Raw genomic sequence first — 21,345 nt, 5'->3', positions numbered from 1 at the left:
CTCTCGGCGAACCACCGCCTCCCCTAGCCGGGGGAAGTGGGGCGGGGCCTCCTGATTGGCCGGCCCCCGTCACGTGGCCGCACCTGTCCCCGTTTCCCCTCACGCACGGCAGCCGCCCGCCACCTCACGTAGCGCGGGGCGGCCGCCCCGCCCCGCCGCGATGCCGCCCGCCCGGGACGCTCGTTAGTGCCGGGGGCGGGCGGCATGGCGGAGAGCGGCGCCTGGCTGCTGGTGCTGAGCTCCGTCTTCCTCTGCAACGCTCTCAAGATCCTCCTGCCCTCCTGCTCCTCCATCGTAAGTGGCGTCACTGCGCCCGCCCCGGGGGCGGCGGCCCTTCCTCAGCCGGGGCCGCGGCCGAGCTCCCGCCGCCCTTCCTCCCCTCTGCCCCCGCAGCGGGGCCGCGGGACTCGCCCTGCCCGCCCGGGCTCCGCCGCTGAGGCAAAACGGCGAGCGGGGTGGGCGCCGGGCCGTCGGGTGGCCGAGGAGGGGGTGAGCGGCGGGGGCAGGCAGGGCGTTGCGCAGGCCCCTGCCGGGGGCGTCGTCACCCCCGCCTGAGGGGCTGAGCGATGAGGTGAAGCGGGGCGGGGGGAGCGGTGGCGGTTCGGGAGGTCGCCCGGTGCCCGGCCGTACCCGTGACCATCCCCGGCTGGGAGTAGCAGGGCCTGGTCCGGCTCCTCGCCTTGGGGGAGGGGAAACTCGGGAGGGCTGATACTGGGAGGAACTGGGGATCGCGAAACCGAACCGGCACCGCGACGGGGCCGACTCCAGCAGCCGCGATGGAGCCGGTCTTTGAAGCGGAGTTGCGGGTAACGAGTTACCGGTGTCTTAACTGATGCCCCTGAGGCTCCAGCCCTTAGGGCGTCGCGGGGGATGCGGAGGGGAGCTCTGCGGCCCTCCCTGTCTCCTGCACACCGCTGCTGCTGGAAGGGAGGTGAGCGGACGCAGGGCTTGAGGGGTTGGGTACCGTAGGAGAAAACCCAGTGTCGCAGTCGCTAATTGGGATGCCCTCCGGTCTGATCTTAAGCATTTCTGTGGAAGCGTGGGTAACAGAGTTATGGACCAATAAACTCTGTGACTGCCGAATAAACTTACATGCGAGCAAGCGTGCTAAAATACCCGTTGTTTTGCTCTTTCATGTGAATAACTTCACCGTCACGCAGATCAGTGCACACCATTCGATAACGGATAAAAATCCGTTAAAACATAAATTACTCCTAACAATTTGGGAAGTTGAACAGAGTGACACCACAGATGACTAATGAAAATCTCTGCTCAACTTTCTGCTGTGGTTCGTGACAGAAGGTAGTGTAATGTTCTCATTGACTGCACTACTGGGAACATCGTTTGTGGGGAAAAAAATTGCACATGTGTTGAGAAAGCTAGAAAGATTTGCTAAGGAACAGCAAGAAAAAGAGTTTGTGTTCTTTGTATCTTCGTTTCTATGGTGAAAGGAGTTCATGAACCAATAAGCAGGTAGTGCCTCACAAAAAGAAAGTAGGAAAGTAAAAGAAGGGGAGAAAATGTTTGCTTACGCAAGGTGTGATTACCTTTGTACATTTCTGTCAGTAGGAAATAATTTTAGCCAAGAAACCAATGTTATAACAACCAAGTGTTATAAGAAAACCCCATTTAAACACGTGGGTAAGATGTAGGAAAAATAACTAATGCAAATTTGTGTTTCTGGTTTTGAGGCAGTGGTAAGATACTGCACTAGATGGATCACAACTCAGCCAGCATGGCAATCTGTGTGTTTCTAACAGCCCGGACTAGGCAATCTGTAATCTAGAGGGGTGATTCCCAATTGGTGAGCCATGCATTATTGGTGAGGTCTAAAATTGGGTTTCAGTGAATAAAGTTTACATACTAATTAGTTTAGACCCTGGCTGAGGCTGCTGGAGCTGGAAATGGGAATGGTGAATGAGTAAGGGGCATTGCTGGAGCTGGAAGGAGTAGTGGTGAAGAGGAGTGCTTCCCGGGTCCTTCCTCTCCTGCACATACCAGGTGCTTGTCATCCAAGCAGTGCATGGTGAGGACTGCAAGGAGGGAGGACAGCAGTTCAGCTCGGGATGCAGTGGCAGGCAGGGCCTGGGAGGTTTGAAAGATCTCGGAAGGCAGCAGCGTCATCGAGAGTGGGAAGATGAAGAGATGAAAGCAGAAACATAGAAGGAAGAGGCAGTTAACTGTAGTTAGAAAGGTTGAAAATCACTGCCCTACGGGGACGGTAAAACCCTTTCTGGTTTGCTTCAGTCAGAACAAGAGAGTAAAAATTCTTTGGCTTTTAGAACATGTTGCAGATGTTAAGCCGAGGTTTTCCTGTGTCTTCATGAAAGGGCCTTTTTTTATGGGAGGCTTTTGAGTATATAAACAGCAGATCGTACTTTATACATATTAAAGAAAATAAGTGGAATTCTGGATAAATAACTGATACTATTTCTTTATTTCTTAGATATCCAGATTGTTACAAAAGGATGCAGAGCAGGAATCCCAAATGAGAGCTGAAATTCAGAACATGAAGCAAGAACTCTCAACCATTAGTATGATGGATGAGTTTGCTAGATATGCCCGTCTGGAAAGAAAGATTAACAAAATGACCGACAAGCTTAAAACTCATGGTAGAGTGCAATGTTTATTCCCTTTTCTAGTTTCTGGAAAACATTTTGTCAAGAGTGTTTTCAATTTTAAGTATATTTCTCCTTCAACTTTTTTCCTCCCCCTCTTACCCATTTCCAGTGTTCCCTTCCATTTTTTCTCTCTTTCTTTTTTCTTTAAAGTTTTTTGAGAGCTTGCTTTTGTCTTTCAATTGCACATAGTTCTGCATACACTGATAAGGGAGTGATTTAGATATAAAATTTTTCTTACAAGGAGTTTCCTGGGTTTCACTGTGTAATTATTTACTCTTTTTCCATAATGCTCATCACTGAATCATGTTTTGAATAAGTCGAGGAAGTCCTCTGCTGCGTATCTTCACTGCAAAAGGTTGCATTGCTTGGTTGGGGCTGTTTGGTTAGTGTACTACAAAACGCTAGAGAGAAACTGTTGATCCATAAGATAACCAGATGAGATCTTTCCTGTCATTTTGAAATCCTGTTAGGTCTTACGCAGTAGCTTGTGCGATAAAGCTGTAGTGCTTTGCCTCGATTAGGATTTTATAGTATTATAGTCCCTCATCTTGTGGTAGAAAGTACACATAAACCTTTGGCACCAGAGCTTTTGCTCTTGTCTTTGCCCAAACTCACTAACTGATCCTAACAGGATAGGAGACTACTTGCTTTGTCTGCCTCCTCTGTGCAGAATGGTTGAATGTTTATAGGCTCCTTGCTTGGAGAAAGGACAACATTTACAACTGGCAGTTTTGGATTGCTTTCAGTAGTATAATTCTTAATCCAATAATTTCAATTAAATGAGATCTGGGTAGTTTACTTAGCAATCAACAATGTTTTAGAAAACTTTAGGCCACTGTTATGTTAGAAGTTGTGCTGTCTTCACTGGGCTGCTTTATATTGGTCTGAGGTACTGTAACAGAAGAAAAATAGGCATAACCAAGATTCATTCAGTGAAGGAACAGTCTTAACTGTGTTCCTGAATGAAATAAGGCAAAAAGTGCATCTGCGAAAGCCATCATTGTCCCCTTTTAGGAAAGGGAAAAATTTACTTTATGCTTCGTCTAAAGCAGGGTCTTAAATTAGTAACGACAGTGACTGTTCTCATTTGGGAATAGCGTTCTTGATTATATGTAGCATTTCTCGGTCTAGGATATCAGTGTTTTGCAACTTTTCATAGTAACGTTAATAAGAAACTACGGTGTGATACAGACCTAGCACTTTCTTGCAGAAGGGTACTTTCAATATAGCTATGAGTCATTTGAAAAGATATTTTTAAATAGTGTAATGTCCTGATTGGAAGAGTGAAATATTAATAAATTACTAGTTTTATGTAAGTATAATTCGCTATAATAAATAATGCAGAGTAATTTTTTTTCTTTTAACAGTGAAAGCACGAACTGCCCAATTAGCCAAAATAAAGTGGGTTATAAATATTGTATTCTACATCTTACAAGTAAGTAAATATTTTATTATGGATACAAATTACTAAACCAAATCCTTAGTACTGTTACAATTCTCTCCTGCGTTTATTGGCTGGTGATTAGTCACACAGGTGTTTGACATACCAGTGGCACAGTGCATGCCAAACTGAAAGAGCTTCTTGAAGTAGAAGAGAGAGATGTTGCTGATAAGGCCTGGTGGTTGGGGATGGAGGGAGTTTTGAGTCTCACTTTAGCTTTGCGTTTCTGGTTTTGAGATGACAAAGTAGGAGTTTGTCTTAACTCTTTAATCACTGGGGTTTTTTTAATTTATACATGGCACTGGACCCAGGAAAGTTCCAATACATACAAATATATTTTACTTACGGTTTTGGAAACAAAATACGCTTTTGCTGAGGATGCAGATGTCTGCTTACAGCTGCCACACATTTCCCCATGGTGCCTCATCAGGTTGTCTCTGTAGTTCAGACTTGATGCCAAAGAATTGTCTGCTAATAAAGATGACAGTGGTCAACCTGAAGATGTCTTTAGGGTAATGTTAGAGTGAGTTGGATTCCTAGCAGGCAGGGATTATGGCTAAAAAGAGTCATCAGAATTTAACAATTACTATTGCTATATTTGTCTATGCTAGGTTGGAACCAGGGTCTCAAAAGAAAGCAGTATTTGCCAATGTCTCACTGCTACCTCTTAATGTTGTGTATAAATTTAAGGTCATACCGAGTTTAAAAATATTTTGAACTTTCTTAAGAACAATGTAAATTAACAAAGAAACTATTCCCTTTAATCAGAATTTGTTACTTACTGGTTCAGAATAGCAGCGAAAACGTACTTTGATGTGTATTGTTATCCAAGCTAATAAAAATTTCAATTCTAGGCTGCCTTGATGATCTCTCTGATTTGGAAGTACTATTCTGAGCCGGTTACGGTGCTTCCAAGCAAATGGCTTGCTCCGCTGGAGCGCTTGGTAGCCTTTCCTACCGGGGTGGCAGGTAAGGACTGCACATTGGAAAAAAATACATTTCCCAAGCCCATGAGGATGCTAACAATGTAGTGACAAAGAGCATACATAGATTAAAAGCACTGCTTCTGTATGTTTCTTCTAACTCCCGTAACACGAGGAGGAGTTTCAAACATTTGGTCAGCTGTTTCCTATGTATTCAGTTCTTGTTTATTTAACTGACAGTGAAATGGGCTCTTTGTCATTTTTATTTCTTCTCAAACAGAGCAGCTTTATCTGTATGGAATAGACCCTGGAGAAGATTTCAAATCAGAAATATTTTTATATTAAGGAGTCCACTGAAATAGTAGAATTGGGTTTAAAAATGGGCAGATACTTCATAGGTCTGTATTGCTTACATAAACTGCTGGGGCTTCATAGTAGTGTAACTCCAGAGTGATTTAGGTATGCTCTCTTGGCATTTTGTCTTGTCTGTTCCCACCCTTTTTCCCATCACAGTTCTGTTGCATTTTTACCTACTTAAATCCTTTTCTTTTGAGCAGTTTAATGAATTAATGATCAGAACGATATCACAGGTTATAGACACCTGTTTGTGAGTGAAAAGTGCGCTGGCTCTATGCTAACGGGATAAGTAGACAGGCAGAATGACGGGACAAAGTAGTGTGGAAATTTACCTTCAAGCTAAAATGCTGCTGGTGAATCTTCATATTAGGCTTCAAAGTCCTAACTGCCATAGAAGGTATTCCAAAATATGTTGTTGGAATTGTATGTCATTGTATCTTTAATAGCTCTCTAGAGAATGATTGATATCCAGCATGCTTACTGGACAAGAGAAGAGTCTGCTTCTGGAGGAATAGTCCTTGGAGGACATTTATTTAAATAGCATTTGAAGGGATTTTAAAAAGTTCACATCTGTGTCTGCCTTCAAATCTCCTGCTTTGTCTTGGCTGATAATCACAGTAAAGAGATCGCTTTTGAATTCTAGGCAATAAACACAAAAATGTCTAAAAATCACCAAAAAGGTAGTTTCTTCACATGTGTGCCATGAATAGCTATGTATTCCGTGATACTATGTAGCATGATTCTATGCAGTTTGCAATATGGATGTGCTGTGTATTACAGTCAGGGCACACCCTCTATTCCATCATACCAGTACAAATTTCTGTGCCGCTAGTTGGAATGACAGGACCCTGTAAAACAGCAGTGTGGGGCATCTGGGTCAGTAGCGAAGGTCTCAGTAGCTTTTTTCTATATAGCTGTATGGGGAGCAAGGGAAAAGGAGAGAAGTATGGATTTCATACTTTTTAAAAGACCAATTTAAATTTCCTAGGAAATTTACTTTGGCTGATATTCACATTATTTGTTACTCTTTTTCCCCACACAGTCTTCAGCTTTTCTTGGGACCAGCATGGAGTTAGCTGCCATGCCTTGAAGAGAGACATTTGTATATAAAAAGAAAGCTGTTTTGTTCCTGTTCACCTCATAACTCTTACGTTTCATTTTTTACACTTCCAAAGTTGTTTTCAGATGCATGTATGCTTCAGGGTTGCTGATGCAATGACTTAAATCGTGTTTTATATCTCTTTCAGGTGGTGTTGGAATTACATGTTGGCTTGTGGTTTGTAATAAAGTTGTAGCTATCATGCTACACCCTTTCAGCTGAAGGAATCCCAGTAATCCACAGAGTCCTCAACTACATTTTCATTATTGCTGTTTTAAATGAATTAAAAAAAAAAAAAAAAACAAAAAGAAGGAACGGTTGTCTTTCATGAGACTAGGTCTGAGATAATCTTTGTTACTTCGTTTACATCTGATTCATGGCAGAACCATAAGAATTTGTCATGGCATATATTCACCAAAATTGGAACATGTCGGATTTGTATTTTTAAGTTTGAAATGCACTGGCATAAGGAATTACTTGGGGAGCTTTGCTCTTTCTTTGCTGTATAATATGGTAGTTTCACCCAAAGGTGGGATTATATTTGGTGCAAGTGGTACTAGAGGATAGAGGTAGGTGGTTTGGTTGGCTTAGGGTAGAACAGAATTAGTTTCCTCCTTGCTATTTTTTACAACAGAATTGGTGTATTCTTGGGCTGTCTTAGAAAATGCGTTATTGGTATATACACGGAATCAAGATTTTATCTCCTGAGACTCAGTTGCCTAGTGCAGGATGGCTGGATACTTTTTCCTCCCTGACTTTTAAAACTCATTGAACACTTGAATTTTTTCCTACTTTTATTGATAACTGACCTTTCCTTCCTTGACATTTTTTCTGCTTCCCAAACTGAGTGAGGATCACTGAAACTGGTTTTTTGCATGTTTTGGGAGGAAAGATCTGGCCAACATTCTGAAGCTCTATGTTAGTAAAGAGAAAGTAGAAGACAGTGCTGTTCCTTCAGAGGACTACATTTCTAAGGGGGTTAGCATACATTAATGACAATCCAGTATAGCCCAAAACCGCTATGTAAATGTAAAAAGGCAAATTAGTGATTTAAATGTCTGAAGTAGTAACAGAATGGTAGGAAGCAGGAGGAGGAGAGAAAACAATTTTCTGTTTTGGAGTAAATCCTTCTTGCTGTATTTAGATACAGGAAAGAGCCACAATATTTTGCATTTAAAGGAGGACAGAATTCTTCCTAGTACTGTGCCTGTAGAGCAATGACAAAGTTGCATTATCTTCCATGTTTTTTTATATGTGAGCCTGAACAAAGCTCTAGGGGACACCTCTCCCTCTTTTGCTGGGCTTTGGTGGTTCTGGCTCAGCTTCCCACTCTGTACAGTGGAATGCATCTGTTATGTTAGTTCAGGTCCTTTGCCTTCCTGCAGGAAGGAAGGGGCTGGGGCCCCTCCATAATTAGCACTGCATTTAGAAATCAGTTCAGAAGGTCATGGTATATTGTGTGTATGTATGCATGAAATGTGTTTGGTTTTTTTAAATGTTAATTTAAAAAAAAAAATTGGGTTTGTATTAGGGATTACATTTAGCCAACATGAAAATAGATGCATTAAATATCAAGAAAAAAAATGTTGTGATTGAATGTTATGTATATTTGTGTTTTTATTAACAAAATAAAGCTTTTCAACCCATCTTGGGTTTTCTAATCCATTATTCATTGCATTGATTAACAATCAATGTTAACTACAGTTTTCCTAACAAGAAAAAAAAAACCAAAACCCAAACCAACACCCCCTACCCCCCTCCCATGTTCTTGCATAAGGAGATACTGCTGGATCAACAGGACTCTTTTTTTTTTTTTTTTTTTAATTATTTAACTATGCCTTTGACATATTTCCAAATCTAAAGATGTGGCTATTGATATTTCTACTTAGCTTGTTACAGACTTTTAACACAGTGAAGTCAAGAAAAGCAGCATCATTTAAAATCTTCTCAGTGGCATTTGCTGTTTATCCACACTGAGCATGGGGTCATCGGATACGCAGTTTGTTGGCTGCTCTAGTCAAACATCTGCGTGAGTAAGGGCAAAAAGGCTTTTGGTCACCCAGTCAGTACAAACAGGAGTGTTGGATTATGTATGCTTGTTTGCTCTTAGCTTTGGGACAGCAGTAAAGGCATTGCAGAAGTATCGAGAGTTTATAGAGGAGAAACACCTACTTTTCTGACTGCACAAAGTCATTTTGAAACCTGTGCACTGAACAGCTTAAGCGCTACTTCAAGAAAAACCTTCAAAATTTTGAAAAGAAATACACTGCAAGTAGGTTCAGATCTAAATGTCTTAATCACTTTAAAAGCTTTTGCAGTATAATTTTTTTTAAGTTTTTTTTAAGTGCTACTGCCTTTTAAAATCAATAGAATACACATAATTTTCCCTAACTTCACAACATTTTAGCAAGTGTTTCATTAATTACTATGAGGAACAAAATGTAATCCTCCTACCCTCACTTACATAACCTTAAACACAGGATTTTTAAAGGCTTTTTGAGAACTGGATATGCCTGACTTCTCCAAAACAATAGTTTACTCTTGCACATTCATCTTTGTATGTCAGCTGTGGAAGTTACCAGGCAAACTGCTTTGATAAATTCTAACGGTGGAAAAGAATGAAGCTTTAGAGCTTTATAATGCTAGTGAAAACAATGTAATAGCGAATTATTTTTATTATGTGTGAATTCTGGAAGCTATTTCAGGAGTGAAGAAAATAAAAATTATTTTCTTTTATTGCATTGTTGGTACTAACCCAATAATGAACCCTATGAAAGCAGTTTGCTCACTTCAGCTAGCTGACAAATAATCAGCTTCAAAATTCAAACTGCGGAGAGAATGCAAAAAAAAAAAGGAAATTACAAAACAAGGATGTAACTTGGGACACCTGATAGCAGGTAAAAATGTTGTAATTGTTAAGGCCCTCTTAGTAAGACGCATATGCGTGCACATGCATGGACACAGACCAAGAACTGAAAAATGTTCTGTGACAACTGATTTGACTATCATTTTGGAAAAATCATTGAAAGAAATTGTCAGTATTTGTAAGATTTAATATGCATTTAATGAAGGTAAAAACATTGTTTTTTAAAAAAATGTTTTAAATTACCCATATTTCTAGAATAAAGATAAGTTGATGTACTTAACTAACCAAATAAAATAATCAGTTTGTGTATTCTCATAAGGTTATTTGTAACGATTTCATTAGTGTTACGTGCTTTACACTATAAACTAGTAGTGGTGGTTTGAAATTTGGCTTGTGTAATCCTGCATCCTTTCACTTCCCTTTCTTCATTCCTCTCATGTTAGAACTTGAATGGTTGTCTCTTCAAACACAGCCTGGTCCAGAGAGTTCTTTCATAAGACTTTTTTTCCTTTCAGCGAATGTCATGTGAGCGCAGCCTTCTGCTTCAGTGGAACTGTCCTTCTGCCTTGTTTTGGTAACTTTACCAAAAGATGGTTCATATAGCCCAAAGGAATTTTTCATTTTTGATTCAGCTGGTTCACTGCAGTCCTGACCTGCATGTCTATGGTTGCAAAGACTGCCTTTTTTTGATTTTGTACCTGATGTAAGAAGCCCACGATGCAAATTCTCAGTGGCTTCTGAGAATATGGGGGTTTTTTTCAGCCTAATGGGTGTTTTGTTTCTTGGACCTGGAGTAACACATTTAGTCCCTGCCTTCTCGCTGTTATTCAGCTGTTCATCTGGCTTTTTTTCTTCTTTTTCATATTCTTCCACTGCATCTTCCTCTTGACTCTTCTCTTTTACATTGTCACTTACAGGCGTTTGTTCAGTTTTCATCATTTTTTTCAGCTCCCGTTTAAGCAAATCTGACTCTTCCATAAATTCCAGACAAGTGTATTCTTCCATCAGTAGTCTGCCCTCCCTTAAATACTCTAAAATGAAATACTGTGGGTTTTAGGAATGTTCTTAAATTGCCTAGGAACATAAAGAGTCATGAAGCATTAATGACAGCAAGTTTCACTTCATTGCTTAAGTTGTTACTGTTGATGGTATTTCAGTCTTGAGGGTTATAATAATGCTATTTACTAATAAATATAACAGGATGGGGCAAGATTTAAGCAAGATCATTGTGCCATTGAATCCAGGTAAATATCTTTATTTTTACCTTTTTCATTATGTTTAATTTATTACATGAACTAGCATGCAAATACAATCAGTAACGGATAAATATATAGGGCCAGAAAAGTCCTGTACAATGCAATGGAGAAACCACATGAGATCTGAACTCCAGTTGTAATTTTCTTGCTTTTAAATGGAACTTAAGTATATGTATGATTTTCTTTCCCTTAATTGACAACACAGTTGCTTGTTGCATGGAGCAGAATACACTGCAACTCTCTAACCTATAAATGAGTAGAAAAAGGTGTGTGTATACTGAATGCCTAAATACATTTGTCTGCTGCAGGGGACAAACTGTAATAGGTTCTGTGCTTTGGAGAGACACAAAGAGTACCTTCAAAATGAGGCAGAGTACAAGCATAAAGGAGAAGTATGAAATTGCAGTTACTAAAACAGCTAAATAAGACTTCAATAATTAAGTCTAATCTTGACAGTGGGAGAAAGCCGTAATAGAGTCTGGCAAACAGTGAGGAGAGAGATTCACAGGCAGAATCAGAAGACCTGTGTTTTCTGTCAGTTTTAAAAGGGGATTTCAAAGACAAATGGTGACTTTGGTTATCTGGTGGGGTCTGGAAAGGCTGCAGGCTGAAAAGGCAGAATACAAAACACAGGAGTTAACGCATTCCAGATTACTAGCTCTGTTACTGATCTAGTAAGTGACCTCAGCAACCCATTTCACCTCTGTAAATGCATGACCTTTAGGTCACGTAATATCCCCTACCATTTGTGAAGTATTTAGCATGATGGCATTCAGATCTTCGTTCTTTCTACAAGGCTTACTATAATGAAAATAACATGAATATTTTTAGAAAAAAAAACCTCAGATAAAAGAATAGATGCACTGGCTCCTTCTTTCTTCTGTTCTACAGAATTTCTTCAAAATAAAGGTGTTTATAGATAAGTAAGTCCCTTGCATATAACTTTTATATGAGAACACAGTCAATGGCTAAGATTTACATAAAATCTATTTACAGTGATCATTGTAATGGAGATACTCCCAGCCCTTGAAGAAGCCCTTTTCCTTTCTCAGCAATAGATCCTGAGCCAGAAATGTATGTTGACATCAGCTATGATGAAGGTTCACAACCAACAATTTAAGATCAGTATTTGATTAGTATGGAATTAGCAAACTATTAACAAAAGTATACTTTTACAGATAAAGCATTGACTTTTTACCAACATGACCGGGAACTGCTTTTAGAAGTACAGCAGCATGAAGATGCCTTATACTATGGAGCGGCTCTGCAGTCAGTCTAGCACCACCAGCAGCTGGATTTCAGTGACTCTTAATACTTTATTTTGTTGACCTAGTTCCTGTCAGTCAGGTGCCAGCTAACGGCTGTCAGACCCATGTAAAGTACCGATACCATCAGTTCATTCACTTTTGAAAAGATCAAATTAATTTCTGAGAAAAATGTTAAAATATACCTCTACATGTTCTATTAAAAGTTTCTGGCCTTGGTATTTTCTTGGTTGAATGCTTTTCTGTTCTACATTGGGCATCTGTGTATGCTTCGTTTGCTTCAGCTTTTTGATTCTTATCTTCTGAAGACATTTTCTCCTATAATTGGCAATTAAAGGTAAAAATAATGAGGGAATACTTGTTTAGTGACTTTTAAAAGTACACAGTCAGTGCAATACTTAAAAAAGATTAGTAATTTCTATTACTGTTACATTCTTATTTTGTATCATAACGTTTGTCCTACATATTTTCTGTAACATAATTACATTCACACAAAATCCACATCCTAGAAAGTTAAGATGACAGATCAGGCTATTCAGGCATATTACTGAAACTCATGGAATAATATACAGCTTAGCTGAGAGTTTAAACAAGGGCTTGGATCCAGATCTTTCATACCTTTGTTAGCTGAACTGGGCTTTTTTCTGTTTCCTGAGTTTGGTACTGTGACAGCAGCAGTGATCTAAAATTCTGTTTATCTACCTGTACTGATCTGTTTATACTAATACCTATTGAAAAAGGACAATCGTTAGTAACACAGTAGTTTCTGGAATCATATTGTTGGTATAAACAAAAGATATATTTAATGACCGATGATACTGATATGCATCCTAGGATTTAAACATTTTTTTGCTGCATGTCTTAATGCCCTTTAATAAAGAAATTCTTTGTTCTGCCTGATCTATATAACGCTGAAACTAGAACACAAACATAGCTACCTGGACTTTTGAGCGTTTTCATCCATACATCAGTACATCATAAATATACTTAAGTTTTAGATCTATACCATCCTGTTCAGATGGAACATGCGAAGTCAGACAAATATGTCTATACCCTAGAGCCCATATGGGCTTAATTTGTGTGGTAACATTTCTAATGTAATGTAAATTTAAGAGGTCTGGCATGAGGCCTCAGCTTTCCGGTTCCTAAATTTGGATCTTATAGAGTATAATAAACATGCTTGCTTTTATGCCTTCTGACTTGATTACTCACCTTTCTCAAAGTTCAGTGCTTATGTAAGTCTTTATGGAACCAAGCTCTTCAAAGGAAATGCTTAACACTGTTTGAAATACAGTCTTTGGCAAGAGATTGCAAGGGAGTGATTGAATGAGATTTCAAGAAATAGCTGAATGGAGATGGGATGGGAAAGGTCAGTATATTGTTCTTTTATTCTATTTTTAGAATAATTTTGACATGAGTACAGTAGCTGAGAAAGTTGCTAGCCCAGCAGCAAAAATCTGATCTTACCTACATCAGCATTCCACCTTTTTCCCAGATTTGATCTCTGAAATCGGAAAAAGGCTTTCCTTAAAAATGGTGATTTTCAAATGTTTGCAGGTTGGTGGTAAAAAGGATGTTGATAACCAATTTGTGGATTACTCTTGAAGGAATTGCTGTGGTGATGTGGAGGGAATTAGTTTTCCCTTTTGGAAGGCAACCCGCGATTAGTTATTTCAACAGCTTTTTCAGCAGAAACCAGCGGAGCGTTCCCCAGATTCAGTACTAGGGGGAGCTGTACCTCTAGATGAGCTGGTGTGACCTTCCCACAACTGAGCAAACTGCTCTCCTGAAGAGCTTATGAATTTAATGGCTTCATTCAATAGATCAATTTTATTTATGTACATAGAGCTTTCTGATAACCTAAGCAAGCCTACCTTCAGCTATTTATCAGGAGTGTTAAAAAATGCAGCCCCACAGTTCTTTTTTTCTTTCCTGCTGGGTAAAAATTTTTGCAAACACAGAATAGAAAATAACTACTTGAAGAAGTAGCTCTTTCTAGGTCTGTTATAGGAAAATTCAAGTCAATAGTGAAAAGGAAAAATAATTGTCAGTCATTCCAATTCTAGATTTCTAAATCATCTCTTTCCATTAACTGGCAGAGAATGAAACTTTTATTGGCCAAAAATACCAAGAGATCTGACAGTTTTGCTTGCAACCTTTTCATTACAAAATATCAGGTCTCACTCCAACTAAGCTCCCTTATCTTGCCTAAAGAAAAGAAGAACTTATGTAGTAAACAGTGATTTAAGTGCTGCAATTTAAATAACGATATTGTACAAGCCCATATGTGAGTAAAATTAAAGAAAACACAGCTGGTTCTGTGACATAACTAAAATTGGAATTCAGAGTTTCATAAAAAACTGTGTCTGACTTGGAATGAGAAATAGGAATTTGTGTTTCTTAATTTTACAACTTGAATTACCAACCTTTTCCCTGTAGTTCACTTGTAGTTAAGGCAGAGTAATGGACTTGCAAAGGCAATGAAGAGGAAAGAAATAAGCAACTGACTATGATAAGACTTTGTACTGATACCATAATTTGAAGAATTCTGTGGGCATGTGCAATATTTCCAGCAGATATATTTGCTACCATGTAAATTTGAAGTGCTCTTCTGTACTCATATGAAGAAAGTTCCAATTCCTCCTTCAGTTTAGGAGCAGGAATATCTGACCAGTATTTTAAAGAGGTGCTTGACACAGGAAAGTCAATGTTCAGATCATTGTCCAAAATTAAGGATATAAGTTTGTCATGTAGAAAGCTCTCATTTAGGATATTGACAGAATATTTATGATCCTGAGTAGGAGGCAAAATACTACTTTCAATGTGGGGAAAGTACCTGAAATATGTTTATCAGTTTCTGTATAAACCACATTTATTAGTAAATTCTAGATGCTACATCTAAAGCATATGGCAATCAGAAATTTTAAGTGCTTTAAGAAAACTATCTTCTTCAACATTTTTGTCCCTGATGAATATAATGAGCACATGGGCAACAGAACAGTTCTTGGCTTGTATGATTTGTAATTGCTTTTAGCTGTTGCTCCCTCAGTTCAAGGGGTGGGATCCACTTGTCTGAACACAGGCGCCTCGTGCTATTTGAGATGCCTTCGAGTATTCAAGGTATCCACATAAGGCTGGCTGATATTACACAGGACCAATGGGACACCCGTGTCCTTCTGGAACAACAACTACAGGGCCAGGCAGAATGTGCTAGGACATCTCAAATGGCACTGGATGCCTATAATTAGGCAGTTGAATCCCACACAAGGTAGCTGCTCTTGGAATGTTTGATAGACAAAATTGCACGTAATAGATATTTCTCTCCAATACCTGTCTGAGCATCCACGTGAAAGAAACACTCTTCACCAAAGAGCTCTTTTTCCTTGATAGAATTAACTTTCTATTGTTCTTTTCTATCATTCTACTATATTATTCTAAATAGCATCAATTCTGTGGATAGAACTAATTCAGACGATATAAAATAACTGGATTATTATGATGTCTGGTTACCCATTTAAATTTACTTACGCTAAGAAACAAAGGACTAGTAAGGATAAACATTCTCTTCTCTCAGATAAGCTGACAGTACGATCATCAGACTGGCCTTTAAACTTCCTAAACCTTGTTTGTATCTGAAAACTCCTCTTCTCCTTTCACCCCAACAAAATCTAAGTTGTAGGAGCTTCAATAATGGACATTGAAGCATCTCTGCTACTTGTTAAGCTACAGGGTCTAAGGATATTAAAGATGAGAAAACAGTTTTTAAAGACCCAATTAAATTCATTATTTTTGCTCATATAAAAGCACTTTGAAGGTCTGTACTAAAACTAGGAACTTGCTACAGGAGGGTTGTTTGTGAGGTGCTTTGAGTTAGTGAGTCACATTGTGGGAATTCTAGGTCTAGGGTGGCCACTTCTCCAGGTAAAGTCAAAGGGAACAGCCTGAACAAAAATTAGCCTGCAAAAGCTTTGTGGACTGATAGCTTCACCACATTAAAAAACAAATAGGCAAACAGCTCTTGATGCAAATGGACACTTAAAATAGCAGCACTACTTCACTGTCACTGTTAGTATACTAAAACTATGTATGCTAAACTCTATTCATGATGAAAATTGGGTTAAATATTAAAAATGGGTCATGTATTTGTATTCATAAAACAAATGAGCAAAAAACCAAGTACTTCTTTTTAAATTACATGTGACAGAATATTTTTAGCCCATATCAAAGTACTATATTGGCTTTTATTTTGGCATATAAGTCCCAGTTATAAAACAATGTAAGTAAGTTGCACATAACTAAACAAAAAAGGAAAATGAATATACACATACTTTTTTCATGAGGTACTGAATCACTTTTGTCTTTGGGGATTTTAGGCATCCAATTTGCACAGATATTTTTTATGTAAAGTTGACGATCTTTTTCCTAAGAAGAAATAAACACCATTAAACTTATAATATGCATTAAGAATTACTTTTTACCAACTTAATTTTCCTATGTTGGGAGAAAACTCACAGTGATTTTGCTTTGTGCCAGGCAATGTGGTGACTTTGTCATTTACATAAACAGGAATCTGTCATTTTCTTTCATGAGCCAAATCAAATTTCCCCCTTTTTAAGGCTAAGAACACATCTGTATACCTACATGAATTTTTTCATAACACAGTGTTCAGAAGATGAAGTCTTCTCTAATGATTTTTTTCATTCATTGTTCTGAGGGGTTTTTTTCGGACTAAGTAACTTTTGTCTTTACTTGCTTTTTTTTAAATTTATTTACTCAGTGCCCTTGGTTACAATGAGCTCAGTTCTGTTTTACAACCTATTGCTTGGGAGATATAAACTTGGGAGACATAATCTTCAGAGGCGCACTTTTAAAATTTATTTAGCAAGAGTCCTCTTTCCTTACTGAAATCTGTCTTAAACACAGAAGAGAGATTTCAGTAATACTCTCACTGTATCAGTTTTTAGTGTGAAAAATAGGAGCTGCATTTACTTTGGAGATACAGGTTGTCCTGAAAGTGTGTCTGAATACCTTGAATGATCTGAATGAGCCAGGTGCCCAAAACTATGAACATGTAAGAATAAACTCTGTTATGGCACAGAAATAAGGTTAATAAGCATGTCTGGTCATCTTTGTGGTAAAACAATAGAAGGTTTTGTAAATCTAAATATAAGATTAAGAGAACTGCACACACGGAAAACACATGAAATAATAGAAATATTTTAGAGAAGCATTAAGGTGAGAACTGTACTTCAGAATAATAACACATTTTTGTTCCTGGGACTACAATTATACCCATCGCCCAGATCTGCTCACATAGGAGGAGATCAGACTCTGGCAGAGAAATAGCCCTGCAAGTGCTGTTCAGGGGACTTTGATACGAGGCCTGGGAAGAGCGGTGTACTTTTTTTCCTTTCCCAACAGCTCACAGGGCTTTTGCAGCTGGGCAGCCTAGCTGCTGCCAAATACAAGGAGGAAAGTTTCTGCACTTGATACATAGGTAAGAGGGACAAACAATGCCCCTGTACAGAAATGCAAATCTCCGTGAATCCTCAGGAGTTGCCTGTTTTGTCCTTCACAATGTCTGGGAAAACTCCCTATAACAACATATTTCACAGACATTTGATTCCATTTAGAAAGAGAAAGCTCCCTAGTGGGATCACAGATGGATCGGTCACTTTACATGGAAATAAAAAAAGTATATTTTAACTGTGCTACAAACAGTTTAGATTATTAAAAAGCCACAAGGGTTTTCATGTTTTCTGGAATATGTACTGTTTTTCTTGTTTACAACTCATATGACATACCATTTGTGGCAGTTTTATTTCTATTTCTATTTAGTGTCACTTTTAGGTTGTCCTTCTCCTGTATGTTTGGTTTACAAGCATCACAGCAAGTGTTGAACTAGGCATATTTGTCCCAAAAATATTTGTCTAAAAACCAAGCTGGAATTTAAACTATTGAAACATTTGGGTAAGTCTTTTTGTTAAAGTCTAGTTTTGCAGATTGTAATACTTGGCTCATTTTTATTTGAAAGTGTTTCTGTAAAGGAGCTCATTTAAAGTTAGTAGGTGAATATATTGACATAGATCTACCAAAATGGTAACAAGTTGGTATGGATTATTTGTTCAAATTGTGATGCATTAATCTCTGTTTCGATTAGTTATGGAACTACTTTGACCTTTTGACAAATAGACCATACAATAATTTCATCATTTGATATTTTTGCTTTTTTTTGGTAGACTATACACTCAACTAGGGAACAAAAATTCCATTACTAAATAATATAAAAGAGGAAAAAGGAATAGGTAACATTAAACACTTCGAGTTTTCTTGTAGGAACAGAAACCTGTTTAAAATCTTGAATACCTTAATTTTTTGGTGAAGAGAATTAATTTCCATTTGCAAGTTCTTTGTAATTATCCCAGTTTCCACAGCTTTTTTGTTCTCATTTGCCAGCTGACGACTAAAGGTGCTATTGTTCAACTTCAGCTGCTTTTCCAGGCTCTTAAAAAAAATTACATATTTTACCATATGCATGTACTCAGTATGACTGTTGAAAAATTTCAGTTCTTACCAGATTCAAAAAATAAGCATGCTGATATAATGAAAAGTAAGCTTCTAACAATTATATTCTGTTGTAAACAATGCATGAAATTATGACGAAGTATCTGAAAAATTACTTTAAAAATGAGCAAAAACTGGTTTAAAACCTAATTTTACTAAACAAAGAAAAAGTATTTTTTGCATTTAACATAAAACATAGGGCTGTACGTTACCTTTCTGATGGATTAATGAATACAATAATCTTTGAGAAATGTTAAGACAACATTTCTGTTCACACTGAGATGTTAACTGCGGCAGCATAAAGAGGCTTAGCGTCAATGAAAAGTTAAGTGATTTATTGAGTACTTTATTGAGTACTTTGTCATCAGAACCCAGTGCCATGCACTGAAATTATAGTTACTAAAACTGCAAGGTGGACACCCAACCCTGCATGCTTTTTATAGCTTCTCACTAGGACTTCTGTAAATAGAAAGTTTTCAAAAGAGAGTCTGAATTCAGCTGTTTGTTTATATTTTCATTTTCTTTCATGTAATAAATGTACCTCAGAGCCAGCTGTTCAGATGGTGAAATGCCTCTAAGATTACCTGGCTCTTTATTTAATTCTATGCATAATATACCCCATAGAAAATAGAAATTAATTCCTGGAGGACAATGGAAATTTCACTCTTCCAGGTTTGTATTAAAAACTGTATTACTGTCTTTTTGTGAAAGGTTCAATAAAAGTAAAGAAGCATGAGATATTAAGAGGAGCTGAATTATCTCCTCTTAAACTCCCACCGGGCTTTTACTATAGTTGCATAATAAACCAACAGTAGAACCAACCCTAAAATCTAGGACACCTGACTACGGCTTAATTCAGCAGCCACCCTACAGCTGACTACACTGAGTGACAGTAACTAGTGAACAGGAGATGTAGGTATGTCCATGCTGCTCACCAGCACCACGTGAAAATAACAGCACTAGTTCCAGATAAGCCAGCTTTAGTGGTCTTCATGTATGACTAATCCTGCTGTTGTGGCTAGACAGCCCAAGCAAGCCTGGGTACCCCATGCTGCTGGCAGGGAGCAGAGTAGACACGCTGTTGAAGAGTGCTCGCTCTCCAGCTATATGCTACACAGGGTTAAGGCATACAACTTAATTCCTAAAAGATCTTTACTGCTGAACTTAATCTACTCATACATTTCTGCCAGATTTTAAAATAGTGGAAGGGGGTACTACCGCCATTTTTAGTACCTTACACTCGGGACAGCACTGGATTAAAAAGAATGTTCAATGTTACAGGGCTGTAACAGAATAATTAATGTAACAAGAAGCAGCTAAAAACTTTCCACTATTCTTGCACAGAAACTTCTCCTATTATTGTTCCACAAATACAATGATATGCATATATTACGTGTATTCTCTTATCATTCTCTTCCATTTTTTCTGTAAGGGCTGATAATCTGTGATCAAGTTCCTCTCTCTCTGCAAGAGCTTTGTCTTCTGAAAGCATATGCAAGGTCTGCAAAGAATTTTTAGCTTTTAGCAGCTCTGCTTCAACTTTTCTGAGCTTCCTGGATGTATTTCTCTCATTCTCCTGAGACATCCTCAGGAGTTTCCTTAAAGCTCTCACCTCATCATAATGACTCCCTAAAAGATCCAGCAAGTTACTTCCTGAATTTTCATATCTGCCTATTGCTTTCGAGTGTCGACACTGAAGCTGTTTCAAAATGTGGTTTTCTAAGCTTGATGCTTCTAATTTGTGTTGTAAATAACATATTTCATTTTTCAGCTCTTTAATTTTGTGAAGGCTTGCTGATGATCTTTGCTGAGCCACTGCATTTTTTTTCTGGGAAATCATACTGCTCTGCAGGCTCAAAAATGAAGAATTCTGATGTGGTATTTTGTCAGCTGGCAATTTTTTTCCTCCTGCATTCAGAGCAAAGTAAACTGGCATTGATATCTAGCAATCATCTGAGACAGCAAAATCACTGTATGTCTTTACTGCTCACATAAGCTCATATACTGCTCATCCAAGGTAGTTAACTAGTATATCTGACAAAATGCCCAAGATCTATACTAAGACTCCAATGTTCAAGTATTTCACAGATAAATCTATTAAAAATTTATATCTCTGTGTGTGCATTTATGTCGCTGCACTGTGCCACAGCTAACTAGGTCTATAGGAGGTCAGGGTTCCCTCCTTTCATTCTCTGAAGCCATTTTCATTAGAAACAGCCATCAGGCTCACTTTTCATTAATAAGGGTAACTACACAGGTGGTGTCTTCTGAGGCAAACAGCAATAATACTCTGGGGATAACTTAGTAAAGTATGTTTATGTTAACACATTACTCCAGTATCAATGGAAATAAATGAATTGTAAATTGTGCAGTTCACTAATGTAGGCATGATCTGGGGACTGATGAACCAAATTCAACCCACCTAGAAAGATTCCCAAGAGGGAGGACCTACACCTTGAATAGGGGTGTGATAGAAAAAACCCAACATAGTAATCTACAGGTCTGCAAGAACTCAAAAAACAAGGTGATCACAATAGCACACGGTTAAATTTCTCTGCAGTTAGGTTGTCTAACCAGCTTTTTAGAATTTTCAAGTCAGCTTTGAATTGAACTACATTTTTAAACCTTACCTGCTTATTAGTATAGAACAGTTATACAGTTATGTACACTGTTTCTATACAGCAATTGAAAAAATCTTTATGGGCTAGCATTCTAAGTGTATTACTGCCATTTGCCTGCCTTTATGGCCAGCATTCTGGGTGAATTACTCTCATTTTCCTTTCCTGAAACATAATTAGAATTTGAAAATAGTCAAGACTGTAAATCTGAGTGTGCTCCCCTTTTTCAGGCATATAATCAATGTCACTATTACTCTCAGGACATTTCAGGCAGTATTTTACTAGAAGTTTATTAGAATAATTTATAGATCACATAACATTTTATGGATAACATA

At 38.3% G+C, this 21,345-nt stretch overlaps 2 protein-coding genes across 3 annotated transcripts; one reads left to right on the top strand and one right to left on the bottom strand.

The window, feature by feature from the left end:
- Positions 1 to 64: 64 nt before the first annotated feature.
- Positions 65 to 8,087, top strand: GET1 (guided entry of tail-anchored proteins factor 1). 2 transcript variants are annotated; one of them, XM_069785091.1, is made up of 5 exons: positions 65 to 294; positions 2,447 to 2,612; positions 3,989 to 4,056; positions 4,917 to 5,031; positions 6,590 to 8,087. In XM_069785091.1, the coding sequence occupies exons 1-5, from the start codon at positions 205 to 207 to the stop codon at positions 6,661 to 6,663; spliced, it is 513 nt and encodes a 170-aa protein (XP_069641192.1). In that variant the 5' UTR covers positions 65 to 204; the 3' UTR covers positions 6,664 to 8,087. The 2 variants fall into 2 exon arrangements, with proteins under 2 accessions (XP_069641192.1, XP_009910110.2); XM_009911808.2 differs by lacking the exon at positions 65 to 294 and adding an exon at positions 713 to 931.
- A 1,376-nt stretch (positions 8,088 to 9,463) lies between these two features.
- LCA5L (lebercilin LCA5 like) lies at positions 9,464 to 20,300 on the bottom strand. Its single transcript, XM_009911805.2, is given in 6 exon segments — positions 9,464 to 10,338; positions 12,014 to 12,146; positions 12,447 to 12,556; positions 16,157 to 16,250; positions 18,195 to 18,332; positions 19,786 to 20,300. Coding segments are annotated over 6 exon segments (1,542 nt in total). The 5' UTR covers positions 20,233 to 20,300; the 3' UTR covers positions 9,464 to 9,718.
- Between the last annotated feature and the right edge of the window lie 1,045 nt (positions 20,301 to 21,345).

The sequence above is a fragment of the Haliaeetus albicilla genome, chromosome 6 (genome assembly GCF_947461875.1).
Source record: "Haliaeetus albicilla chromosome 6, bHalAlb1.1, whole genome shotgun sequence".
Classification (NCBI taxonomy): Eukaryota; Metazoa; Chordata; class Aves; order Accipitriformes; family Accipitridae; genus Haliaeetus; species Haliaeetus albicilla.
The sequence above is the reverse complement of the archived record's forward strand: the minus strand, read 5'-3'. Positions and strand labels throughout refer to the sequence as shown.

Coding starts and splice junctions, on each gene's coding strand:
- GET1 (XM_009911808.2), top strand. CDS start 833: ATGCCCCTGAGGCTCCAGCCCTTAGGGCGTCGCGGGGGATGCGGAGGG. Junction 2,613..3,988: donor CGACAAGCTTAAAACTCATG/GTAGAGTGCAAT, acceptor TTCTTTTAACAG/TGAAAGCACGAACTGCCCAA. Junction 5,032..6,589: donor CTTTCCTACCGGGGTGGCAG/GTAAGGACTGCA, acceptor TATCTCTTTCAG/GTGGTGTTGGAATTACATGT.